Here is a 25,462-nt window from a genome sequence, read left to right on the forward strand (position 1 = left end):
GCTAATGAGTCCATCCACTTTGATACTACCAATATCCTGAGCCTCCTCAATAGTTGTAACCTTCATATCAAACCTTTTAGGCAATGACCTGAGAATCTTCCTGAGAAGCTTTTCTTCGGACATCTGCTCTCCTAAGGGAAAAAATGCATTTTCCATATCACGCACCATCATGTGAAAATCGGATATTGTTTCATCCTCCTTCATCTTTCGGTTCTCAAATTGTGTAGAAACCAATTGGAGCCTTGACAATTGTACTGTAGTGGTTCTTTTATGAGCAGCCCTGATAATTTCCCAGACATCTTTAGCAATAGTGAAAGTATTGATTTCCAGGTCTTGCTATCAATTGATCTCAGAAACGCAATCATACATGTCTTCCAGTAATCGTAGTTGGTGCCATCCAAGATTAGTGGCCTATGAACAAATCCTCCCTCTTTGCTGTTGCCCATAATACCAGAATAAAAGTTCCCTAAATGGCTAAATCTCACCCAAGCATAATAGGGTGCCTGCTCTGATACCAATTGAAATTATGGCACTCGTAGGACAGATGTTCTACACAAAGTCTAAGACATCTTGTACAACAAGTTGCAATTATCAATGTTTGAATATGCAAGTTAAAGAGAAGAAATAGCAAAATAGACACACAAGAGATTGGTAACCAAGTTTGGTGCAATATCACATACGTTTGGAGGGTTTTCACCCGAGAAAGATAATCCACTATTATAGGGAATCATGTACACAAAAGGTCTTAGCTCCGGTTGACTGCATTTTCTACGTATTCCTACCTATGGTTATTCCTTAGTCCCCCCTATGTACGAGAGCTCCTCTCAATTTCTCACCAAATCACTGCCACAATGACTGATCTCTTACATATAGGAGTAAAGACAAATCTCAAGATCAAACAACTTTCAGCTAATACAAGAACATAAAGCTGATGAGAGAGTTACAAAACAAGCGTGAACTCAAATATCAAAACCCTAATCACACAACACGAAGCACATCACGCAGTTAGGTTTTGGTATTCTTAAATGGACTGGGCGAGACCCCAGGGGCCCTCGCCCAGGGGCACTTACCTAAGGGCGGTGCGCGAGCCAGGGAGTTGGGCCTCCCCCGAGAGGCCCGTCTGGCCCACTAAGGACGATTAGGGACGCTAGGCCCAACCTCAAGCCTATAAATAGGGGGCGGTTACCAATTGTAAGGGACTCTTAGCTCATTTGAGAAATAATAAGCCTGAAATTCAGTTACATTCTCTCTCTAAGAGGTTACACTTTTTCTCTCTAAGATTCTCACATCGCAATCCTCTCACATTAGGTACTATACCCTATCTCTATGTAATGAGGATAGAACATTTGACGTCGTCTGTGGGGATCAGTAGATTTCGATTCCCGGACTACGTGGATTGTGATTTCGTTGAGAGAAGTTTGATTTTCTATAGAATTTACTTTGATTTCCGTATTTCCGGCAAAATTCCTAGTTTGTGATCGATATTTGATGGAAACATGACGTCGACGACGCGACAGGGAGCTGGAGCAGCGACGTGGTTCACCACCGCGCCGTGTAAGAGGAAGGCCGAGCCAGGAAGAGATCCGTCGCGAGCAACCTGAGCAACCAACTCCTCCTCCGCCTCCACCGTCGCCTCCTCCTCCTTCTTCGACGCCCCCGTTACCTTCTCCACCGTCCTCGCCTGAGCGACAGGAATCCCCGGCGCACTCACCGGAGGTCTCGGGAGATAGAACGCCGCTAGCTCAGGCTCCGATCACTGACTGCGATTGGAGACACCTGATCCGCAATGTTGATGACATACAGCAACAGAACAATTACTTGTAGAAACAGTTAGAGTACTATCATCACGAGCAGCAAGACGAGGGAGAGCGGGAAGCAGAGGCCGTCGCGGAGTTCGAGCCGTTCTCGGCAGCGGTGATGGAAGTGGTCATCCTGGACAACATGAAGAACCTTGTTCTTGAGACGTACAGTGGGAAGACCGATACAAAGGATCATCTGCTTTATTTCAACACGAAGATGGTCATAAGCTCAGCTTCCGACGCGGTGAAGTGCAGGATGTTCCTGTCGACGTTTAAGGGTACAGCAATGGCTTGGTTCACGACTCTATCTCAGGGATCTATCACAAATTTTCGTGACTTCTCGTCAAAGTTCCTTGTTCAATTATCTGCGAGTAAGATCAAGCAGGTAACGATTGACGATCTATATAATGTCCGCCAGTCAGAAGGTGAAACTTTGAAACAATATGTGAGGCAGTTCAGTGCAGCATCTGTTAAGATTGAGGAGTCGGAACCGCATGCCTGTGCGCGAGCTTTTAAGAATGGACTGCAGCCGGGGAAGCTGAACAGTAAGTTGAGTCATAAGCCCGCTCGATCAATGGTGGAAGTACGTGCTCGGGCGAACACCTACATCTTGGATGAGGAGGACGACGCTTTCAAAAGGAAGCGCACAAAGATGGAGAAGGACGGCAACCAGAGGGATGTCTCGCCGACGGGTAAACAAAGGTGGGAAAAAGGAGAAAGCAGCAAGCAGTAAGCGGAAGGACAAGAGGGGCAAGTCAGTTGAAAAATTTGCAAAGGAGCAACTCTACCCAAATAAAGAAAGTTTCGAGCGTCGACGCCCGTGGCGTCAAGCTAATTCTCACCGGCGGGAGGAATCGGGCAAAAGTCTGAGCGCACATCTGACGGAATTGCTCTGAGAAGTCAAGGTGACACACACAGTCGAAGAGGGTGAGAAGGAAGCTAACCTGCCTCGGGCGACAGTGGATAAAACCAAGTGGTGCGAATACCATCGATCGGCGGGTCATGACACCAGAGATTGTTTCACGTTAAAGAACGAGATTGGGAGACTAATCAGGGTGGGACGCTTACAGATGAATGATCAAGGTGATCGTTGGCAAGGCGAACGACAACAGGGAAATCGCTATAAAGGGAGTCGTCAGCAGGATGATCGCGAACAAGACGATCGTCGCCAAACGCCAACAACTGACAAGAAGGAGACGTTGGCAACAAGAAAGAAGGGAGCTAAAGAAACCTTCAACAAAGATCTCGAACCGCCGGTGGAAAGGATAAATACAATCGCCGGAGGCTTCGGTGGAGGCGGTGACACACCTTCGGCAAGGCGCAGGCATGTCAGGGCGGTAACATCAGTGCAAGAGAATGCAACTCCATTCGGTTTTCATCACCCGGACATAGTGATATCATCGGCAGATTTCGAGGGAATCAAGACACACAAGGATGATCCCGTGGTGGTAATTGGTAAGGATCAATAACTTTAATGTGCGAAGAGAACTTTTGGACCAGGGAAGTTCTGCGGACATTATATACAGCGATGCGTTTGAGCAATTGGGACTAACAGATAAGGACCTGATGCCGTACGCTGGGACTCTGGTAGGTTTCTCGGGAGAGCAGGTCTGGGTGTGTGGCTATCTGGATTTAGACACGATCTTTGGAATAAACGAGAACGCCAAGCTTTTGCGTGTAAGGTATTTCGTATTGCAGGTTGTGGCGTCATACAATGTCATCATCGGGCGGAACACTCTGAATCGCCTCTGCGCAGTAACTTCGACGGCTCACCTAGCGGTGAAGTACCCACTAATCTATGGTGGATCAGCGGAGAGCGAGAGAATGCTATAATAATTGCCTTAGTATGTATAAAATGAAGGGAGTTAGTGATGGACACAGATGCCACGAGATCGAGATCTTGAAAGGGGGTCAAAGCCAGTAGGGCTTCCAAGGCCATGGGCGAAACAGTGCAGGGAGATTGGAGCAGATGGTTGCTTGAAAGAGCGAGAGACTAAGGCGCAGCCAAGGCCAGGGAAGGTTAGACGGTAGGACGAGAAGAGATGGGCAATTCACTGATGCCCATGTTGAGGAACGCTGAGCGAACATAATCGGGGACTTGGAAATGTACAAATTTAGCAGAGGAGTGCTGGCGATTGAGCCCAGGCTCACGACTAGCCAAGAGAAGCGTCTAGAGAAACTGGTGGAGGATAATTTTGACCTCTTTAATTGGAGTCAGAAAGATGCAACGCTCTGGGGATTGCCCCGGTTTAAGAAGCTAGCTCTTTTAAGCATGGGCCAGGAGGAGAGCAGAGAAAAGGGGGTGGCGACGCAAGTTGTGGCTCGAGCGAATCTGAAACAGGGAGGCGTCAGGAAAAATGGATGGAGAACATTTGGGCAACCCCAGGGCAAACCAGAGAAGGTGCGAAAGCGGAACCGATCGCACCGCCGCGAGAGCAAGAAAAAGGGGAAGGCGGGATACTAGAGGCCAGCTAAGAGCGACAAGCAAGGAGGCGAGTTAGAAGAGGATCCTCTCTACGATGGAGCGGTCTGGCGAAGGGACTGGCCTCACAAGAGCCAGGTGGAGGAAGCAAGCACATCAAGTTTGAAGGATGGGGTGTTCGACGTGGTGCTCTGATCGGGGTGGCAGAAGATGGAGCAGGGGCGCGGCGAGGAAAAGCAGGAATTAGGACAAAAATAAAGATGCACTCTTTTTCTCCACCACGGGAGTTTTTTAATGAGGCATCCCTCAAAATGTAAAAACTTTTTACAAATCAAATACAAAAGGATATTCTCGGAAATACTCCTAAATTTACAAACTGAATTGTCATGGTCGCCCGATGGGAACAATTCCTTGAAGGTGGCGAACCCAACACGACCTTGATGTCTGAGGATCGCTCCGGAAAGTCCGGCACGAACCGTTGGTCACTCGTTGGCGACGTTTGCGGATAAGCTTCTTATCCCAAAAGCCTCCCCGAAATATGGGCGAGCGAAAGCCTCCCCGAAATATGGTCGAGCATTCAAAACTAGGCTAAGTCTCGGGCAACCCACATGGCCATTGGGACCCCAACCACTGTAAGTCCTCGCCGGGACAAAAATGGCAAGGCCACACCTAATCTTACGGGAAAAATGGTGTGAACGAAGCCTCAGTTCAAAGCTGAGCGAAAGTCCTAGTTTTCTTTGGCACACATTTAAAATCGCTACACGAAACTTAAACTCAAATCGTAAACGATCGCAAAAAATAAAGCGTGGCAGAGTGCCGAATAGAAGAAGCCAGAGTAACACCACGACAAACTCTCATTAATAGCTAGCCTGCAGGAAACTGTTAGTTACAAAAATAGTGAGGGAAAGATAATTACAAATATTCAAACTGCATTAATATTTTCTTCTTCTCTCCTTGCATTTTCAGCAGCTAGAAAGTACTCTTTATTGAAGCCTGGAGGATCGTCAAGACCGACCAAACCCTCGGGGATAACTCTCTTGAAGGCCCCCATCCGCTAAGATCAAGTCCTTCGTAAAGGTGTTGAACCTGGGCTTTCGCGAGGAAGAAACCACGGCCACGCTCTTCCACGGCCTCAGCGGCAGCTTCAATCTCCAACCTAGTTCTAAGAGCCCTGGCCTCAGAAGGCGCCCAAGTTTCCGCCTCCGCGATAGCCCTGTCTTTCGCTTCGAGCTGGGTTCTTACCGCGGCGAGGGCTTCGTTTGATGCCGCCAGGTCACTACGCAAGGACGCAAGTTCCTTATCCTTGGCGTCACAAGCTGCCTTGCTCGCAGCAATCGCCTCAGCCCTCGCCTCTACTTCCTTCCGCATATCTTCCAGCTCTTCCGCTAATTCCTCCACTTTCCCATCGTAGGCGAGTAAATCCTCCTCGCGGTGGTTCATCTCGATACCCAGGTTGTTCAGTTTGATTACCTGGGTCGTCACCTGGGTTAGCACCCTGTCACGCTCGTCATACGCCTCGAGTGTGGCAAGACGATAACTCTCCGCTTTCTGTCGGAGCTCCTCCATTTCAGCGGCAGAGGCCGAATCTTGTGATAGCTTGGCGAAGAGGCATCCCGCGCGGAGGAGGCTCGAGATGGCTTCTTGTGCCATACCATCGAGATTGGGATTTTCAGTATCTTTCAGGCCACCAAACAAAAGGATCGGACAGCATGAAGTTGATGGGGGTGGGTCGCTGGTCCAAGTGGGAATTTTCTTTTTCCTCGGTAGTCGGGCGGCTAGGAGCAGGAGAAGGGCAGTGAGGGGATGGCAGGGAAACAAGAGCCTGATCCGCCTCGTCGCGACTCATCTGATGAATGATGACCCGGATTTAGTCTTATTTTTAGGGTCACTTCTTTGTAGGTTTTGAGTCTTTTTCTTGTGTCTCATGTAGTGTTTCATGCATTCTCATGCATTTTTGCCTTTCTTTGTATTTTTACTTTGTTTTGGTAATTTCATAGTTTTATAAGGACTTTTCTTGCATTTTAAGTAAGTTTAGAACTTCCATAATTTTCCAATTTTATTTGAGGGTTCTCTTTGCTAATAGACTCTTGGAGCTCCTAGATATTTCCTTGGCTTTGTGGTTAAATGTTCAGGTCTGAAACTGAGGGAGAAAGAAGGTCAAGAAGCTTTGGGAATTGAAGGGAGGCTTAAAGAGGCTTGAAGATGAGTTAAGAGGAAGATAAAAAGGTTTTCCAGCGAGCTTGAGCGCCTAGGCGTGCTCCATTGGCACCTAGGCGCCGATTGCTTTTTCCAGGGTTTCTGGAATTGGCGTGCTAGGCGCCAATTGCCTTCCAGAGGCATGTTTTCAGCATGGAATTGGCGCTCAACCGCGCTGAATTGGCGCCTGAGCGCCCAGACTTGTGTGTTTTGCCTATAAATAAGGCTTTGGCCAATTTCTTTGGAGGAGTTAGACATTTTACTCATTTTGGATTAAGTTTAGAAGCTGAGGAGAACCTTGGGGCTTGTGTGAGGCTTCCAACTTGTAATTTTTCTCAAGTTCTTAACATTTCTTGTATGGATTCTCTAGCCATGAGTGGCTAGTTTTCTTTTATGCTTTGGGTTTTTTGAGATTCTGTGAAGCTTTAGTTTTCTAAATCCTATCTCCATGCATGAGTTCTTGATTTAACCTTGTATTTCAATTCCATTATGCATGTTTAGCTTGAGTGCACACTTGCTATAGACTAGATTATAATCAAAACGGAAGTTTGTTATAATTTAGGGACATGAATTGGAATATATCATTCTATGCTTGCTACTAGGAATAGAGTGAGGGTTGGGTTTTGTTGGCCTGAATATGTATGCTCTAAAACCTCAAATGAATGATTAAGTACACAAGGAATAGGGCTTAACTTTTAGTTTGAGAGAATTGCTTATGTGAGGAATCAATAAGTGAATACATAGGCTAAAGCAACAGGGAATGAATCAAGGTTTCACATAAATAGGATTGGTAGACTAGAGTGGCTTAGATGATCAATAACCCAAGGCATTTCCATCAATTGTTATTTTCAACACTTACAATATTGCTCTTTTGCAAATCCATTGTTACCAACAACCAAAATCAATTTCAAAATTTTATTGCTTTCACAACTTGCGAACTTTAGGTTTAAATCCACAATTCTCACCCACAATCCCTGTGGTTCGATATTTTAAAACCCGGAGGTTTCTGTACACTTGCAGATTGACCAACAATGACCGGGCGAAGCCCGGAGTGAATCCATTTCAGATTGTTGAATCCGATGGCCCGGTTGGAGGGCGACAAGAATGGAATCCTCGGCTGCACCCTGGCTGTCGAAAGCTTCCTTAGAGGGGATCAGACTCCCTACCCCGTCTTCAGGGTTTGGCACGTCCTCGCCAACCAGTCTCCAGCGAGGAATGGTTGTCTAGCCTGTTTTATTTTTCTTGATCTTCTTTCTCTTGCTCTTCTCTAACGAGGGGAGCGCGGCTCCGCCCTTCCCGTCCTCGTTGGTCTCAGCCTTTTTGGATTTAGGGGATTTCTTTGAAGTGGAAGGGCGAACAGCATCGTCCATAACCCCCAACGCTGCCCCACCAGACTCAGGGAGGACGGCGGCACCTGATGCTGGCTCGCCGGATTCAGGAGCAGCAGTGCTCGGGGTTGCCTCACCAGCCTTAGGGAGGGCAATGCCGCTTGTGGCTCCAGACGCTGGCTCAATGGACGTTTTGACACGTCTTCTCTTACCCCCACTAGTGTTGAAGGTGGGGGGAAATTTGATCACCTTGGCAGTAAGAACACGCTCCAATTCAGCCTTGGTACACTTTATCGAACCTAAGAGAAGAAAGAAAAACATATGAGCAAGTGATAAACTCCACGGGAAGTGTATAATGTTGCAGCAAAAGAGGACAATCTAACCTAGGAATGAATTAAGGGTGTTCTTGCACACGACTTCAAGCAGTTGAGACGATTCGAGGATAGGAAGGCTGGCAAGAAAGCTAAGGATGGCTTTTTATCTTCATCACTCAGCGACGCGTCCGGCGGCGGCGGAACGACGCGGGGGGTTTTGGTCTGGTAGAGAGGGAACTGGGCGGTCCCATCCTGAAGGGTAAAGGCTTTAGGATACGTGGGGTGCACTGCAATGCGGAAGTACCGGCGTTCGGGCCCCATCTTGACATTGCTCTTATAAGGATGAAGGCGCTGTCGGCCCGTGCGGGATTTCAGCGAAACCCACCCTGGGGTTTTCAAGGACTTCGGCTCCACGGCGTAGAGGTAGAAGAAGTGTGCAACCTTTGGCTCGATGCCGACAGCGCAACACAGGATCTCGAAACACCGGCCGAAGGCCCAAGCGTTTTGGTGAAGTTGTGAAGGAGCCACGTTGATCTCCCCCATAACTTGTCAAAGAAAAGGAGAAAAGGGTAGCTTGATTCCTAGGTCGAGGAACAAATATTCGTAAACATAGAAGAAATGGGGTCTCTTCACCCCATAACTTGTCAAAGAAAAGGAGAAAAGGGTAGCTTGATTCCTAGGTCGAGGAACAAATATTCGTAAACATAGAAGAAATGGGGTCTCTTCACCCCACGATCAACCGTACGATGCTGCCAAGGCTGGCAGTCGCCTGGGCACTTCCCGGTGACAAGAGCGTCTTCAAGGAGTTTCTTGTGGCAGAGCCCGCCGGCTTGGCGAGCTGTTTCAATGACGGAGTCGTCGGAGGTCTATTCGGAAGGCTGACAAATGACCTCCTCGAGGGGGGCCTGGTTCGTGGGTTCTGGAATAGTGGCAAACACCCGGAGCCAAAAGGCTTCGATGTCCTCGTCACCTAGGGGAAGTCCTCCGGGAGGGGGAAGGGCAACTGGGGACGGAGATGCAGGGGCGGTGCTCTGGGAATGAGAGGATTTCTTAGAACGGCGTTGGGAAGTCATTTTCGCTAAAAGCAAAGTAAGAACAAGGATGGGAGAGGGTGCAAAGTTGTTGACTCTTTTGAAGAATATGAGGATTTCAAAAGTGGCGAATTAAGAGATTAAGGGAAGTAACGGTTGGGATCGTGCCCACGTGTAGAGAATTGTGGAAATTGTGGGAGATCGTGTCCCGTGCTGACAAAAGGAAATGATTACTTTTGAAAAGTAATGTGGATTTTGGGGGAGTTGGAGCGGCGCATTAAATGGGAGTTACAACGGCTGAAACCGATTGGTTTGAAATTCAAATTAGCAGGCTTTGTCATGATTTGAGGGGACGTTTCGAGGACAGCGGTTGGGATTCTGGAGATTCACTGACCTTCACACTTCTTCAGTACGTTACAAGTGGCCTACACGCGTCAAGCCACCATGATTCACGGCGATCACAGCTGGAGCCGGGCGAGGGAACCAAGAACCGTCGCCACGAGTCTACCTGTTGACTCGTGGACTCGGAAAGGCTCGTGAAAAGAATCATAAATTAGCTTTAGCTTTATTTACTATGCCATGTTGGCAATCAATCTTGGTCTCTAGGCTTTGGCATTAGCTAGTTTTTCTCATGTCGCCTTAATTGATTAAGACACTCTTAGCTCTCATCCTTCGAGCTCGGTGTCTTGTGGACTGGGCGAGACCCTAGGGGCCCTTGCCCAGGGGCGCTTACCTTAGGTCGGTGCGCGAGCCAGGGAGTTGGGCCTCCCCCGAGAGGCCCGACTGGCCCACTAAGGACATTTAGGGACGCTAGGCCCAACCTCAAGCCTATAAATAGGGGGCGGTTACCAATTGTAAGAGACTCTTAGCTCATTTGAGAAATAACAAGCCTGAAATTCAGTTACATTCTCTCTCTAAGCGGTTACATTTTTTCTCTCTAAGATTCTCACACGCAATACTCTCACATTAGGTACTATACCCTATCTCTATGTTCTGAGGATAAAACATTAAATATCATTTCTTCAGGCCTTGTCTTCGATAGGCTTGAACGAACAAAGAGTCCACACAAAACAGGAAGTTAATCTTCAACAAATATGCAACAAATATTATCACTTAAGATTTGGATAACCGATAAAAACTTCCACAATTAATCTTCAAATCAAATCTTCTGAAATCGATTTGATCACAATTGATATATTCCTCGAGCGGCGCACATAAGCTTCTCCAATTACCTTAGCTTGATTAGCACGAAATCACAACAAAGCTTCTAGATTAAATCAGCCAAACACACAACATGTTCTCAGGGACAAATGTCACAAGCACGATGTTACAACATCTTGTCTCACATCTTGTCCCACATACAACTACCTTAGCTAAAATGTAAACAACCATGATCAAAGGCACAACAATTTGAATATTTCACTCTTTCTCTATACATTACTATTGATCCAAGAATGACACAAGAAAGAGGGGGTTTGAATTGTGCCATTCAAATACTTTAAGATCCAAACGACAGATGTTGAATAGACGATGAACTACTTTATTTGGTGCAACAGATAAGCATAAGTAAATGAAAGAGACAATCACACACAAACTTTTATCCTGGTTCATCCCCAGAACGATAGGGGTACATCCAGCCCTCGACAACACTGAGATCTCACTAAGGGTGAGTCATTATAGGAGTTTATATGGTGTTTTTACCTTTATTTTCCTATCTTTTTCTTAGGTTTTATTTCCTTTTTAGTTGATTTATTAGAGTGTATAGTTTCATTTAGTTCTTTTAGTATTTTAGAGTCATCATGTGCATATTAGTGTTTTTTGAGTCTTTTATTGCATTTTAGTTCATAGTAATTGAGTCCTTTTTCATTTAAGTTCTTGGTCTAGATTGTTAGAGGAATTAAGAGAATTGTTGGAATGAATAATCTTTGTAACTTATAATCTGAAATTTCATGGCATTATGTGCATTAGATTAAGAGGTTTTAGGTTACAAAGAATAGTTTAATGTGTGTTCAATGTGAAGCCCTAAGTTAAGGTACTTAAAGGGTGATTCTCTTGTCAAGGGAATCCTAGTTATGAAGAATAACAAAGGGTTGACCAAGCATAAAGGCTAGGAGGTTTCATAAGTGAGCAATGAAGGCCAAAAGATCTATTGGAAAGGAGTTATAAAGCTCATGAAGGCCCTAAAGTGCATTAATGACTAGAACTTGAGCTAATGGAAATTAGAGCTGTGTATTGCGTGGCATTTTTCTCATAGAGATATTTTCTTGAAGATCCGGCTGGCCATATTAAAGATCTATGAGTTTTGAATAACATATCAAAATTCCAGCTCAATCCGACGGTTAACGAAGCCACACGACCATTTTACTAAAAGATGTTGGAGCTGTTAGCGTGTGCATGCACGTGCGTGCACCAGGCTGGGTAAAAAAAGTGGCATTTCGAGGACAAGGCACGCATCTGTGTGCACTATACCTGCAGGTACATCCGTGGGGTCATTTTTCTGCTATAAATACCTCATTTTGTAATCATAGTGAATCATAGTAGATCATATCTTAGTATCTTAGTTTTTTTTAAGTTTTAGCTTGTCTAAGGAGTAAGGAGCTCTTCTAAGGTTCCTATTCAGGTTAGAAACATGTTTACCTTAGCCATGCTTAGCTAAGTTTCTTTTATAATTTGGGATGTGGATCCTTTACTTGTTGTTGTTTTAACTTTCTGGTATCTTCTTATGGATAAAGTACTTTTCTTTCTATGAGCCTACACTGCTGTGATAGTATAAACTTTAGTGGACAAAGGTTATTTATCCTTTCTATGCACGAATTGATGTTTGGTATAGGGATGAGGAATTGGGGGTCTGTTTATTAGAGCATTTTGCGCCTTAGGAATAAGGGCAACGACTAGTAGTTGATGGTCGGAACATGAAATGAACTTAATCTTCAATGAGGCTGCTCATAAGAGAATGATCTGGTGAAGTCTGTTGAAAGCTCTTTTTGAACTCGAGCGTTGGCATAAAGAGACCTAGGCTATATCAACAATAGAAAGTATAGGAACTATCATCATTCCATAAGCATTCAGACTCTTGAAAACAGTACTTGTTTTGGTGAAACTGACCCAAATGCTAAGGTTACAAACATTGTTTCTTCCTCTGTACTTCAGATTACTAATTTCACAACCAACCACTCAATAATATATTTGTATTTTACTTTTCTTCTGATTTAAGAAACAATTGCTTCTGTAAATCGACTCTTCCCCAATCTCTGTGATTCGACAATCTTTTATATTATTTCGGGCATTCTGTACACTTGCAGAATGTGTATCAGTGAGTGACAAGGACTTCTCCTTACAGGTATTCTTCAGTTTGCCTCCTCAGGCAAGAGTATTATTTAGCAACTTCTTCTTCAAGCATTGAGTATTATCGCCTCTCTAAGGCATATATTATTTGTTCCAGCCACTCCAAGCTGTTGAGTATTATTCAGGCCTCTCCAGGCCAGGTATTACCTTTTCAACCTGCCTCCCCAGGCAGAGTTTTGTTTGTCCCTGCCTCTCCACGTAGATGAGTATTATTTCAGAATTGCCTCTCCAGGCATTGAAATTTGTTTGTGCATGCCTCTTCAAGAAAAACGAGAAGAAGAAGAAGAAGAAGAAGAAGAAGAAGAAGAAGAAGAAGAAGAAGAAGTCTAGGGGATGGGTTGAGAGCTATTTTATTATTGTTGGGGAGAGAGTTTCGATTTGGGCACTGAGTACTTTTATTTTTTTTTCAGTTTTTGAATAAGTGGAAATTCTGATGTAACAATACATTCGGTTTAAACTTATGATTTCACATTTATGTTTCAAACGATTAATCGAGGTTTATGATTTTTATTTACGCGTGATTTTTGTGAACGCTTAAGTTTAAAGAGTTTTCGTAATAAATGGTTTGTCGCTAATTCAAGATTTTAATTAAACCGACGAAAATCCTTTGCGAAAATTGTGACCTTGGTTACTGTGTGACACTCGAGAAATCGGGGCGTTACAGTAGAGGCTGATAAAGATATCTTCATTTGAGCTCCAACCTCAAGATTTTTCTCCAGACGTTAAAGATGTGATCTTCAGAAACCGTTCGGGCGACCTGAACTGGGTTAGGATATTCTGATGGAATCCCAATTCAATTCTAAAAATTATAGTGTTTGAACTTGCAAAACCCACCTTGTGATGTCTTCAAGTCTTAGTATTTATAGCTTCAGGTCTTTTGTGAGTCGAGATTTAACTGTTGGATAGTCTTCACAGAAATATGACTGTTGCACCGAACTGTGATGAAGGGGTACTGCTTTGATGCATTCCTATTGCTTTGGAGTGTGCAATAAGCTTAAGCATAGGTCGGAGCTATTACCCGTTTATGTGACCAAACAACTCATTGATGGATGGAGCGTTGTGCTTCAACCTTGGTCACTGTGCAGCTGCAGATGTAGAAACTTCTTTGATTGGCTTCCTTGTGGAGCTTCTTCGATCGGATGATGAGGTGCGCTCCACTTGAAGAGGTAGCCTGGCAGTGAGCAGCGTCGTCTCTTCATCTTTCAACAGGTATCCTTCTTTTTTCTTTTTGATGCAGACGATCATTTTAGGCAAAAGTGACTTGAGACTTCTTCCTTGGGAAATGCATGAGCTGCAGATGCGTTAGTAGATGAAGTACTCCATTCTATTTGCAAGAAGAGAGAGAAGAAGGGAAATCTTTGAGTTTGAAAGTTATAATGATTTCCCTTGGTCATTGTTCGTATTGACCTCTCTCTCTACTGCGTCATCAGAGATCTTTTCCATGTTGACTAGATGTTTGCTTTCTCTGCACACAGTTTCTTCTGGTTGGCTAGCATGAGTTGGAAGATGATCCTCCTCTACAAGTTCTTCTTCATTCCTTCTGCAAACGGTCACTTTTTCTCCATAAGACGATCTTGCTCTTTTGCTGGAAGGTCTTCTGATCTTCTGTCGACAACTCTTCTTTTTGATGTGTGTTGTCTTGTCTTCTTTTCAGCTCTGATCAGAATCTTTCCGTTGAAGAATCATACTTTTAGATTTTGGTGATATCTTCTCTTGATACGATCTTTAACTTTCTTCCTAAGCTCCTTTATCATCGTAGAGTAAGACGATGATATTTCTTCTTGAGCTTTATTTTTTCCTTGTGTAGATGATTCTTGTAGATATGAATTTTCCTTAAAGGGATTGTCTATGTAACGCCCCAATTTCTCAACCGGGGATCACATTAGTAACCCAACAAATATGGGGACTAAATCGGGTTTATCACCATAGTATCTTTGATATCTTCGGTATCTTTTGTATTTTCTTTCATTCCAATAAATCTAGAGTGCGGAGGTTCTCTAGAGCTGAGAGGCTTGCTTGGTGGAGAGGGAGGTTGACCCCTTGGGGGTGGGTGCTTGAGCACCATGGAGGAAGGTGCCAGCTCCTTCAGAAGGCCATGACTCCTATCTACCTTGGGTTTCTACTTTCCTCTCCTCCCTTCCATTTAGGTTCTTACTATTTATGTGATGTGATTTGATTCACTCTTGTTCAACAAACCCTTATGAAATTATATTTATGGATTTTCTTTCTTTGGAGTTCTTTTCCATGCTTAATGCTTCTTTTGGTCAATTGGGGTGATAAGAGTTTTCATAATTCATAAACAGATTGGCAGATTGATATGGATTATTGTTAGCTTAGTTCATATAAAAGGGAGAGACACCTATATCTTAGGTCTATTAATTTCCTTTGAGTTTCATGTATCAATTACCCCTTAGATGATTTTCATGGCTTACATGACAACTTGAAAGTGGGTGTGAGTTTAGTAAATGAGAGGAACCGCCCTTTACATTAGTCATCCGATGAAATGTTTGTATTTGGGTAGGGTTGAGATTTTCTAGGTGACAATGGAAGACTAAGACCCTTAGGTAATAATATCTTGAGTTCGGAAGGAGGTCTTAACTGCGTGACAATCGGGATACTCATCGCTTAGATAGGATTGTCTAGTTAGGAGCTAAAAGAATCTTTAGAGTGACGATCTTAGATTCCTTCCACCTAAACATGAACTTCTGTAGATACGAACAAAGTTTTGGGTATGTCTCATCGATTTGGTTTAGAGCATAATGCTCCTATAGAGATCACTAGGACTGCAAGGAATTGAGGCTAGGGTTTCAACGGGAAGGTTTACCTAGCTAGGAATAGTGGGTGGATAGCTCTTATCGACATCTTGGATGTAAGTCCATCTTGTATGAGTATAAGGATTGAGAATAAGTTGTGCATCAAGTGAAATGACTTACTATGTTTGTTTTCTTTTCTTATTATCTTTATCATCTATCTCATTTAAATAAATTATCATCTTTGAATTGCTCATGTAATATCTAGTTAGTGAGATTAGTTCGTAGCAACACGGTCCATGTGGAGACGACATAACCCGATACTATACTACGATTGAGTCTTGAAATAGATTTGATTATAGTTAGTTAAGGACCCTTCTTTTCTTCAAAATCTCTTTCATCACTTGTACACTACTATAAATATATAATTCATAAAAAAATTAACTAACAGTTATGAATAAATACAAATTAACTTTTCAATTATATTTTGGGAATGTAAAAAGTAACGAATATTTTATTTATTAGTTTTTTGGAAAATATAAATTTGTTATACAAAACACTACTACTAATAACTGTTAAAATTTCACTTCTCAAATTACATTACTTTTTCCATGACGATGCGACTAGGCCTCCATGAACCCTTTCTAAAGCTCTTTTTCTTTCCCTTTCCATCGTTGCAATTTATATGATATGATTTTTCATGGTTTAATTATATTTCTGAAGGTTTGAAAAACACTAGAAAGGGGGGGGGTTGAATAGGGTTTTGAAGTTTTAAAGCTTTCCCTCTAAGATTTTGGTAATCTTTTTGGCATAAAGAACACAAGGTGCAAGGGATGAAGGATAGAGAAAAGCACACAATGATTTTATCCTGGTTCACTTGATAAATCACTCAAGCTAATCCAGTCCACCCGCTAAGGTGATTTCTTCCTTCTTAGAATGAAGGCAATCCACTATTCAAAGATTGTTACAACTGCACTAGCACACCTTGCTCAGTGACTAACAAATCTAAGAATTAGCAACACTAAGACAACCTTGTCTTAGTCTTCTCAAGAATCCTGACCCCACCGGTCTCTCAAGGAAAATACAAACAAAGTTTGTAGAAGGTTTGGTTTACAAATAGATGCTTCTAAACAAGCAAAGGTAAACACAATTAGAACAATGAAGAATGATTGCTAAAGTATTCACTTGAAGATTTTTCACTTGTATTGCACAATAGTTTCTTAGCCAATTTCTTCTATCTTCAGCCTTTTTATACTCCAAGGTTTAGGGTTTGTATTCGTTGAAAGTATATATCCGTTGGAGGGCAATTCTGAAAATTCCAGAACCTGTTGTGGCTGAACATCGTAGGTGAGGCGGTCAGAATAATACACTTGCTTTTGTACTATTGACAATGACATTGCCTTAGCCTAGTTGACTCTTGATCTTTGGTGACGCTTCATGTTGGAACTTGTGAAGCAATGAGATCAGAGTCAGAAGGAAGCTTGGATCTTCTGACCTTCAGAACTTCTGCTTCAAAACCGTTAACTCTGAACTTTTGGTCTTCAGAATTTGAAATACTTTGGACTTGAGAGCCAGCTTACTCTTGGACTTCAGAATCTTCAGGTCTTCAGCTTCTGGACCGTTCACTCAGAACTTCTGGTCTTCAGAACTTCAACACTTGAACTGATTTGAGTCCACATCAGAGCTTTAATCTTCAGAACATCTGAAGCATTTACTACCGTTCAGAAGAACGTAGTGATTGCAGAAGCGTTTCATTGGTTACTCTTTAGTCTTCAACTTCTGGTCTATATATCTTTGAATCAGAATCAGAACCTGTTTGTCACACGCTTAAAAAGACAAACGTTAGAGTACCTTAATTGTTCATGCACAATAATGAACTTGTTATCATCAAAACATAGAGTTGTACTACATGACCAAATCTTGATCTTACAATTTCAAGTCTTAGTAGTATATACTATATATGTACTGTACTTTTTTTGGTAGGGGGCCTTAGGATAGTAGGAGGCCTTAAGCGATAGCCTTGATGGCCTTGCCTGTTCCACGGCCATGGTGAAGGTCGTAGTGATGGTGGAGGGTTATGGTCGTGAATTCAATATTTGCGTGTAACTTATAGTTTTATACATAACACTCTTATTATGTTTTATGGTGAACAAAATAATCATTAATTTTATGTTTTTTTTTTGAAACTAATCATTCATTTTAATGTATAAACTTATAGAATACAATGTTACCACCCAAAAATGATAATTCATACTGTATTATAAAAATTTATAGTATCATATTTAATAAAATCTATCAAACGAACCCATAAACACAAACTATATTCCATTATGCTAACATGAACCCATGCGAATTTCTTCAAACAAAAGGTAATAATTAACTAACTAATGAGGACTAACAAAAAATCTATCACAGAAAAAATTTCTCGAAAAACGGTAGGGTAATTAGCACGTGAATTGGGACCATTATTTTTCATAATGTCTTGCGGGATGCGGGTAGAGTCCAAAAGAGAGTATACGCAAGAACGCATTCTCTTTTTATTTTGTGGCCTTCTAGTTCATATACTTCTTTCGACCAAAAAACGTACTAGGATATATGCCGGTACTAAGATAATTTTTTCCAATTTCGTATTAATTAAAGAGAAAAATTAGTGACATAAGTTAGCGATGAACATTCACCATCACTAATTAAAGAAAAAGATAATCCAAGTTACTCATAGACAACATATTTAAGTGGAGGTTTCTAAATCACTCTAATTAAATGTATGTTGGATTAAATCACACTACTTATAAGTGGTTCAGTAATATTTTACTATGCGTTATAAGTTGGAATTTCTCTTAGATACATTTTAAAATAGTAATGAGTTATTTAAGCTAAAGTTATTTTTCTGTGATAATTTATCAAGTCTATTTCAGTATTGTACCTTAGACAAAGTCTTTTAATTTTGTCCAGTGGTCCTTTTGGCTAGTAAGTTGTAGTTTGTTTCTCTTTCTCACATTTATAGGTAGTAAAACAGTGTGGCTCATCATGTTGCAAAATTAGCATATTCTTTTCGTGCATATTTCACTTTGGTTGGGGTATGTCCCACCTTTCATCTTGGATGTAGCTTTGACAAAAATTTCTCATTAATACAATTTGTATCTTACTTAAAAAATAAAAATAAAATTGTCCAGTGGTGGGGTTTAGGAGGAAAATGAGTATGTAGATATTATAGCTTATATCTTCTTACTCTATTATTTGAGCTTTATAATGTGAGGGGACAAAGAGGCTATCTATCTTATGATCTTAAATCTACTATATAAAAATTGGCTTAGTCTTTTTATGACAAGAAAAAAAATGCTTGGTGGATGGAGCTAGTCATTATCTGCGTAAGGTTCAAAGTTCTGCGAGGTCAGTTTCGGAGATGATGTTCACACTAAGTCAAAGTCGTCGATTATCAATAATTATTACATAATTTAAATAATAGTTTTTTTTTTTTGAAACTTAAATAATAGTTTATATAAAAACTAATAATTTTTTTAACAAATTATCTTGTGATATGCTTATATTTTGTCTAACGACACATGAGGTAATTATATTATTTCATTATATTTTTTTTCTTTGACGAATATTTTTTGCAATTATATTTGTTCATCCGAACAAATTATTTTTATGAAAGAGGTAATCATATTTAACCACACAACAGATCACAAATGTATGATAAAGGTATGGGGAAGCTCTACAATCGGGTACCTTTTGTTCACATCTCTGATACTTTGCTATGAATTGCTGATTAATGGGAGAATGAGGCTTAGAATTTTGTTTCTTTGTATATTGTGTTGCCACGCAAACTGAACAAGAGATCACAAATGTTCAGGTACCATCGGCTCCTACTGGTGGTGATGCTATTCAATGGACAACTACTCCTGATGGACGTTACATGACTACTAGCACAGCATATGATGTTGTTCCTAGTGTTGATAATGCACCACCGGGATGTTGGAAGAAAATTTGACGATATTCCTGAAAAAATTCATTTCTTCATGTGGCTCATAGCAAAAGAATCTCTCCCAACCATGCAAAACCCCACGGAAACTATCTTACTTCCATGGTGGTCTGTGCGAGATGTAATGCAGGTCTAGAGGACGTTAGCCATTTATTTCTATTATGTCCTAATCCACGACGCTTGTGGTCTTATTTTAGAGGAAGTGTACCACACCTTAAAGTGAATATTCCCTTCGCAACCTAGTTCCAAAAGCACGTGCAACAAAAAAACCTGGTTCAAATAGCAGCTCTCTGGTGGGCATGACAGTGGTATAACAAGCAGGTTTTGGGGACGACTCCTTGGAAGTTTAGTTATGTTCTCCATAAAATTTTGTTGGCTGCCGCGAGTTGGAACAAATAGTCGGGAGTGTACTATCTTAATTTATTTGGTTTGGTTACCATTGATCCCTCATGCTCGTAGACTCGCTTGGCTGTTAACGGGAACTAGCTGGGAATAATCATATGGCATGTGGGGCATTTATTCGTGATGCATATGGTGCTTGGTTGTTTAGGTCCTCCACGAGCTACGATCATGGGAACTCTTATCTTGCAGAAGTTCTTGATGTTGAACTTGGTTTGCTGTTTCCTTGGAATCTTGGTCTTCGAGAGGTGCTTTGTGTATCTGACTGTAAGAACTCTTAGTCATATTGGGAATGGAACACTATTGCACGGATCCGAGCTATGATTGACAGGGATTGGGACGTTGTGTTTCCTACGTGCCGAGGGAGAAGAACAATACAACGCAATGTTTAGGTCGAAGGGCTTCTAGGGATGGAGCATCTCGTACTGTTTGGAGGCATCCACCTTTGTTTTCCATTGAGTCATTTTATTTTATCTTGATTCTCTTTCAAAGCCTTGTTTCGTTTTAGACTTCCTCTTGTAACAAAAAAAAAGATTCTAACCGCACACTCACATGAAGACTCGAAGATAAAATTTTATTTTAGAAAGTACCACATGTACATGTTTGTTCAAATAAGTTCGGGTCTAGGGTAGCCGTGTGAGTCGATTGAGAAACCAACATAATGATTCTCTAATCAAGTGATTACTCGAGGAAGAGACTTTGTTCATCAATGAAGCCTAAGACACTCCCAAAAGCTCTTAGTTACTATTATTGAGAGGTTGAAGATGAAATGGATCTATGCAACTAAGAGATTCACTAAAATTGATAAATAAAAGACTTGAAAGATTGAATGGAAAGGCTAAAAATAAAGGTTGAATTTCGATAAAAAGATGGAACAAATAAAGTGTTGCAAAGTGAATACAAAAAGTAAACAATAAAGGTAAATATGTGAAATTTGTAAATTGTATTGATTGTTTGAGTTGTGTGCTTACAAATGACCCTCCCCTATTTATAGTTGTTAGTAAGTTAGAAATTCCCTTCAAAGTTCCCTTCCAGGATTCGAACCCTGGACCTTCCCCTCCCCACCCTTTTTGTTGCATTTAGTAATTTTATTATTTTAGAGTCATCATTTGCATTATAGTCCCTTTTGAGTCTTTTGTTGCATTTTAATCCATAATAGTTGAGTCTTTTTGCATTTAAGTCCTTAGTCTAGATGTTAGAGCATTTAGGGCATTGTTGGAAGAAATATTGTAACTTATAATCTGATATGTCATGGCATTATATGCGTTAGTTTAAGAGGTTTTAGGTTACAAAGAATGGCTTGATTGTGTGTTCAATGTGCAGCCCTAAGTTAAGGTACTTTAAGGATGATTCTCTTATCCAAGAAATCATATTTATGAAGAATAACCAAGGGTTCATGAAGCATAAAGGCTAGGAGGTCTCAAAATGAAGAATTGAATGCCAAAAGTGTTGTTGAAGAGGGGTTACAAAGCCATTAATGAAGAAATGAGCTGAAGAGAATTGAAGATTCCCCCCGCGAGGTTGCACACATGTGCGTGCACCATACTGCACACAATGCGTGCAAGGTCAGGAGCTTGGCGTTTTGGAAGGAAAGGCACGAATGTGCGTGCACCCCCTTGCGCGCACATGCGTGGAGAGTCAGTAGCTTGGCTTTTCAGCCAAGCCTGCACGCACATGCGTGCCTGTACGTTTCATTTTGCCTATTGCAATTTTAGTTTGGTATCTTAGTTTTTCTTATGTTTTAGCTTGTTTAAGGATTAAGGAGCTCTTTCAAGGTTCCTATTCAGGTTAGAAACATGTTTTCCTTAGCCATACTTGGCTAAGTTTCTTTTAGCATTTGGGATGGGGGATCCTTTTGTAAGATCAAGTTTTGATCGAGTAGTACAACTCTATGTTTTGATAATTACAAGTTAACATTTTAGTATGAACAATTATGGTACTCTAACGTGTTTTTCTGAGTGTGCTATTTACAGGCTCTGACCTCAATTCAATCTCACACAAATCAGAAGCACTGTGCATAAAGAGTGACCCAAGCAACGCTTTCGCAACATCTATGTTCACTCTGAACAGTAGAAACGCTTCAGAAGATCTGAAGTCATATAAGCTCTGATATGGACTCAGTCAATTGAAGTTCTGAAGATCCAGACGTTCTGACAACCCAGACACTCTGAAGGTTCAGATGTTCTGAAGGTGTAGAAGACTCTGAAGATCCAGAAGCTGAAAAGTGGAAACTCTGATGTCCAGAAGCAAGATGTCTCTGAAGACCATGTACTTCCCTCTGAGTTCAGAATCAGAAGATACAACGGTCAGAGGATCTGTGCTTCCCTCTGACTCTGATCAACTGGCTTCACAAGTTCCAACATGAAGCATTCCCCTGATCAGAAGTCTACTAGGTTTAAAGGTCAAGTCACTATCCAAGTACAAAAGCAAATGTGCTATCCTGACGACCTACCTAACATTCTCAGCCACAGCAGAAGCTGGAATTTCCAGAACTGCCCTCCAACGGTAGCATTTCCATGCAGCGTTCAAACCCTAATCCTTGAAGTATAAATAGAGGCTGAAGATTGAAAGATGCGGTTGGAAGAATTACTCACGCGCAAGCTATATTCAAAACCTTCTAAGCATTCTTTCATCTGAAATTTATTGTGTTTACTATTAGCTTTTCAGAAGCAAATCCCTTGTAAACATTCTTTCTTAAACAGTTGTTTAGTTACCTTTAGGAGATCAAGTTTGATCGGATCCTAGAGAAGACTAAGAGAGTGAATCTTAGTGTGAGCTAAGTCAGTGTAATTGTTAGTCACTTGTAGGTTTCAAGTGCAGTTGTAACATTTACCTGATTAGTGGATTGCCTTCATTCTAAGAAGGAAGAAATCACCTTAATGGGTGGACTGGATTAGCTTGAGGGATTTATCAAGTGAACCAGGATAAAATCCTTGTGTGCTTTTCTATCTCTTATCTTAAGCACTTTGATTCTCGAAAGATTTGTTAAAATCTTTAAGGTGGAAGTTTTATTCTGAAGACGTTATTCAAACCCCCCCTTTCTACCGTTTTTCATACCTTCACCTTTACTTGTTATTATTTTAACATTTTGAATCTTCATATGGAATAAATATTTTTCTTTCTATGAGCCTACCCTTTTGTCATTATATGAACTTGAAATGCATGCAAGTTATTTCACATTTCTTTTCACAAATGGAAGTGTGGTTTAGAAATGGAAAACTGGGGGTCCATTTATTAGAGCAATTGTGCCTTAGAAATAAGGGCAACGACTAGTAGTTGATGACTTGAATATAAAATGAACTTAATCTTCAATTTGACTGCTCATGGGTGGATAGGAATTGATTAAGATTTAACCAGTGGAGTATTTTGAAAGCTCTTTTTTATCTGAGGAATCAACACTAAGAGATATAGGCTTGATCGACAGTAGAAACTATGAAAATTTTATCTTATTCCATATGCATTCAGCTTCTTTAAAGCATCACTTGTTCTGGTGAAACTAACCCAAATGCTAAGCTTTTAAACATTGTTTCTTCCTCTATACTTTAGATTGCTAAGTTATCTGCCAACCATTCAATTATAATTTGTCTTTTTACATTTTCTTCTAATTCAAGCAACCATTGCTCTTATAAATGGAATTTTCCCCAATCTATGTGGTTCGGCAATCTTTTATATTACTTCGGGCATTCTGTACACTTGCAGAACGCGTATCATAAATCATGGGGTTTTAGTTTTTTCTCTCTCCTTGTCAGCATGAAACTAATATTCCTTATATGGGTTGGTTCAGTAGTGGGAAACCACTATACCCATCATTCAAGAACTGAACCTATTACACTTTTGCTCCTAAAAATATTCTAGAAGCTCCAAAATATATTTTCATTTCTGCCCAAGTTTCTAAACTTTCCCATAAACCTTGTCCAAATACTCCCTCCGGTCCTATTTATAAGCATGAAAGAGAAGAAAAATCTTGGTCCTTTTTATAAGAACCAAATGAAAGTTTGAGCTATATTAATTAATTTTTTCCAATGATGCCCTTATTAATTCTAACTTGTAAAATGTGTCTCATTAATTATTCTCTCTCTTTTACACTTTCCAACACTAATAACAAAGGGTAATTTTGGAAGTTCATTTTAATTTAAGACAAATTTAATGCATTTTATCTAGTTTAACTACATTTCTTAAACTATGTGAATTTTTTTTTTGTTGCTTATAAATAGGACCGGAGGGAGTACATGATTGCATTCATTGAATTGTTGTTCTTTGTACTAATGGCTAGTTTCTTGCCATCAGCAACTCTTGTAACGGTTAGTCCATATACTACGACTAACTTACCTTTTCAAATTCTAAACTAGACGTTGTGAACTTTTAGGTGCCAACAATATTATATGTTAATAATGTACAGTGTAATAAATTAGTCACTGTTGTGGGCGCACACCTGCGGTGGATACTCTGGATATAAAAATATCACGACCAAAAATGTTCATTTAAAGAGAGATAAATATAGGGTCAGACTAGGGTGGAGCTTTAATATTATGGTCCACCAAGGACAAAGAAGTATAAATCGTTGGATTTATGAATCTAAGAATATTATTTAAATTAGTGGTTAGGATTGAATTAGTATTAAAGGTTATAATTATAATATGACCATAACCCTTTTCTCTCCTCCCCCAATTGACACAATTGCAAACCCTAAGCCTACCACCACTGCCCCACCTCCCAATAACCCAAGCTATGATTACAACCCCCACACCGATGTGGCCACCGTAGTGATTCTCACCCAAGACAACCTTTAACCCATAACCTACCCCTCTTCACTCACCATCGCGCATGAGCTCAATCCTTCCCATTTCCTCTCAGTATTTCATCATCGTCACCATCGATGATGCTCTCCAATTTGATGGTCGACACCTCTGTCATTCTTTATGTCGACGATCAGGAGAATCGTCGAAAACCACGACGACAGTAAAGGAGGCGCTCATGAAGAAGGTTGGCCCAAATCATTAGAAGATTCCCCTGCATTTTTCGATCTTGGATATAGGGTTGGATAGAGAGGTATCAAGAGGATCCAAAACCTTCAATGACAAAACCGCATATTTCCTTCTTAAAGTGAAGCATAACGGCCACGTTTCAGACAAATGCGGGATCCTCCTTGCAACCACCAGTACTATGTCGTCACAAATTAATTCTCCTTCACCTTTTTTTCTCCTATCCCTCCCTTTTCTCTCAGTGACGCTTTCCAGGATGAGGGGATCTAGTTCCCATTACGGCGAGATCCTCTTCGACTTGTTTGTGTTGTTGGGATTACGGAAAAAAGGAAGAGGAGGAAATGTAAAAGATGTTCAATTTGTTATTCAACAATGACCCTGATGATGGTAAATTTGGCCTTAAATATTCGTGTTGCAAGAATATCTCCAAGAAAGCCAGAATGGTTTGGGACTAGCTTAGCATCTTTGGGTTGCTAATTTTGGAGGAGACTATAGGGGTTTGGGTGGTAGCTATTGATGATGGTATTGGTAGGCTCGTTGGAAGTGAAGATTCGAGCAAAGTTGGGGTTAATCTGAGGAGGGGCTTTGTTTCTGGGTATGAAACAATAAGCAAATGGTGTTCGGTGACTGTAGGTAAGAGGAGAGAAGCGTGAAAAAGGGAGGGAAAGGAGAGTTGGAGAGAGAGAGGGGACTAAGGAGAGTGGAAAGGAGAGAGATAACAATTATCTAGTGTAAAATTCTCCTTTGTCCATGGTGGATCAAAATATTAGTGGTCAACTTGTCTTACCCATGAATATAATCCATTTGGAAACTCATTTAGTAGAATTTATCATTTATCTTAACAATGCTATAATATTTTGTTCATGTACAAACATACAGAAAATTTCTCATTATTTAATTTATATACTTGT

The 25,462-nt window shown here is 41.1% G+C and overlaps 1 protein-coding gene across 1 annotated transcript; it reads left to right on the top strand.

Moving 5' to 3' along the window:
• The first annotated feature begins 1,917 nt into the window (after nt 1–1,917).
• Nucleotides 1,918–2,532, top strand: LOC130736544 (uncharacterized). The gene has a single exon (XM_057588363.1). The coding sequence runs from the start codon at nt 1,918–1,920 to the stop codon at nt 2,530–2,532; it is 615 nt and encodes a 204-aa protein (XP_057444346.1).
• Nucleotides 2,533–25,462: the final 22,930 nt, after the last annotated feature.

The sequence above is a fragment of the Lotus japonicus genome, chromosome 2 (assembly GCF_012489685.1).
Source record: "Lotus japonicus ecotype B-129 chromosome 2, LjGifu_v1.2".
NCBI lineage: Eukaryota > Viridiplantae > Streptophyta > Magnoliopsida > Fabales > Fabaceae > Lotus > Lotus japonicus.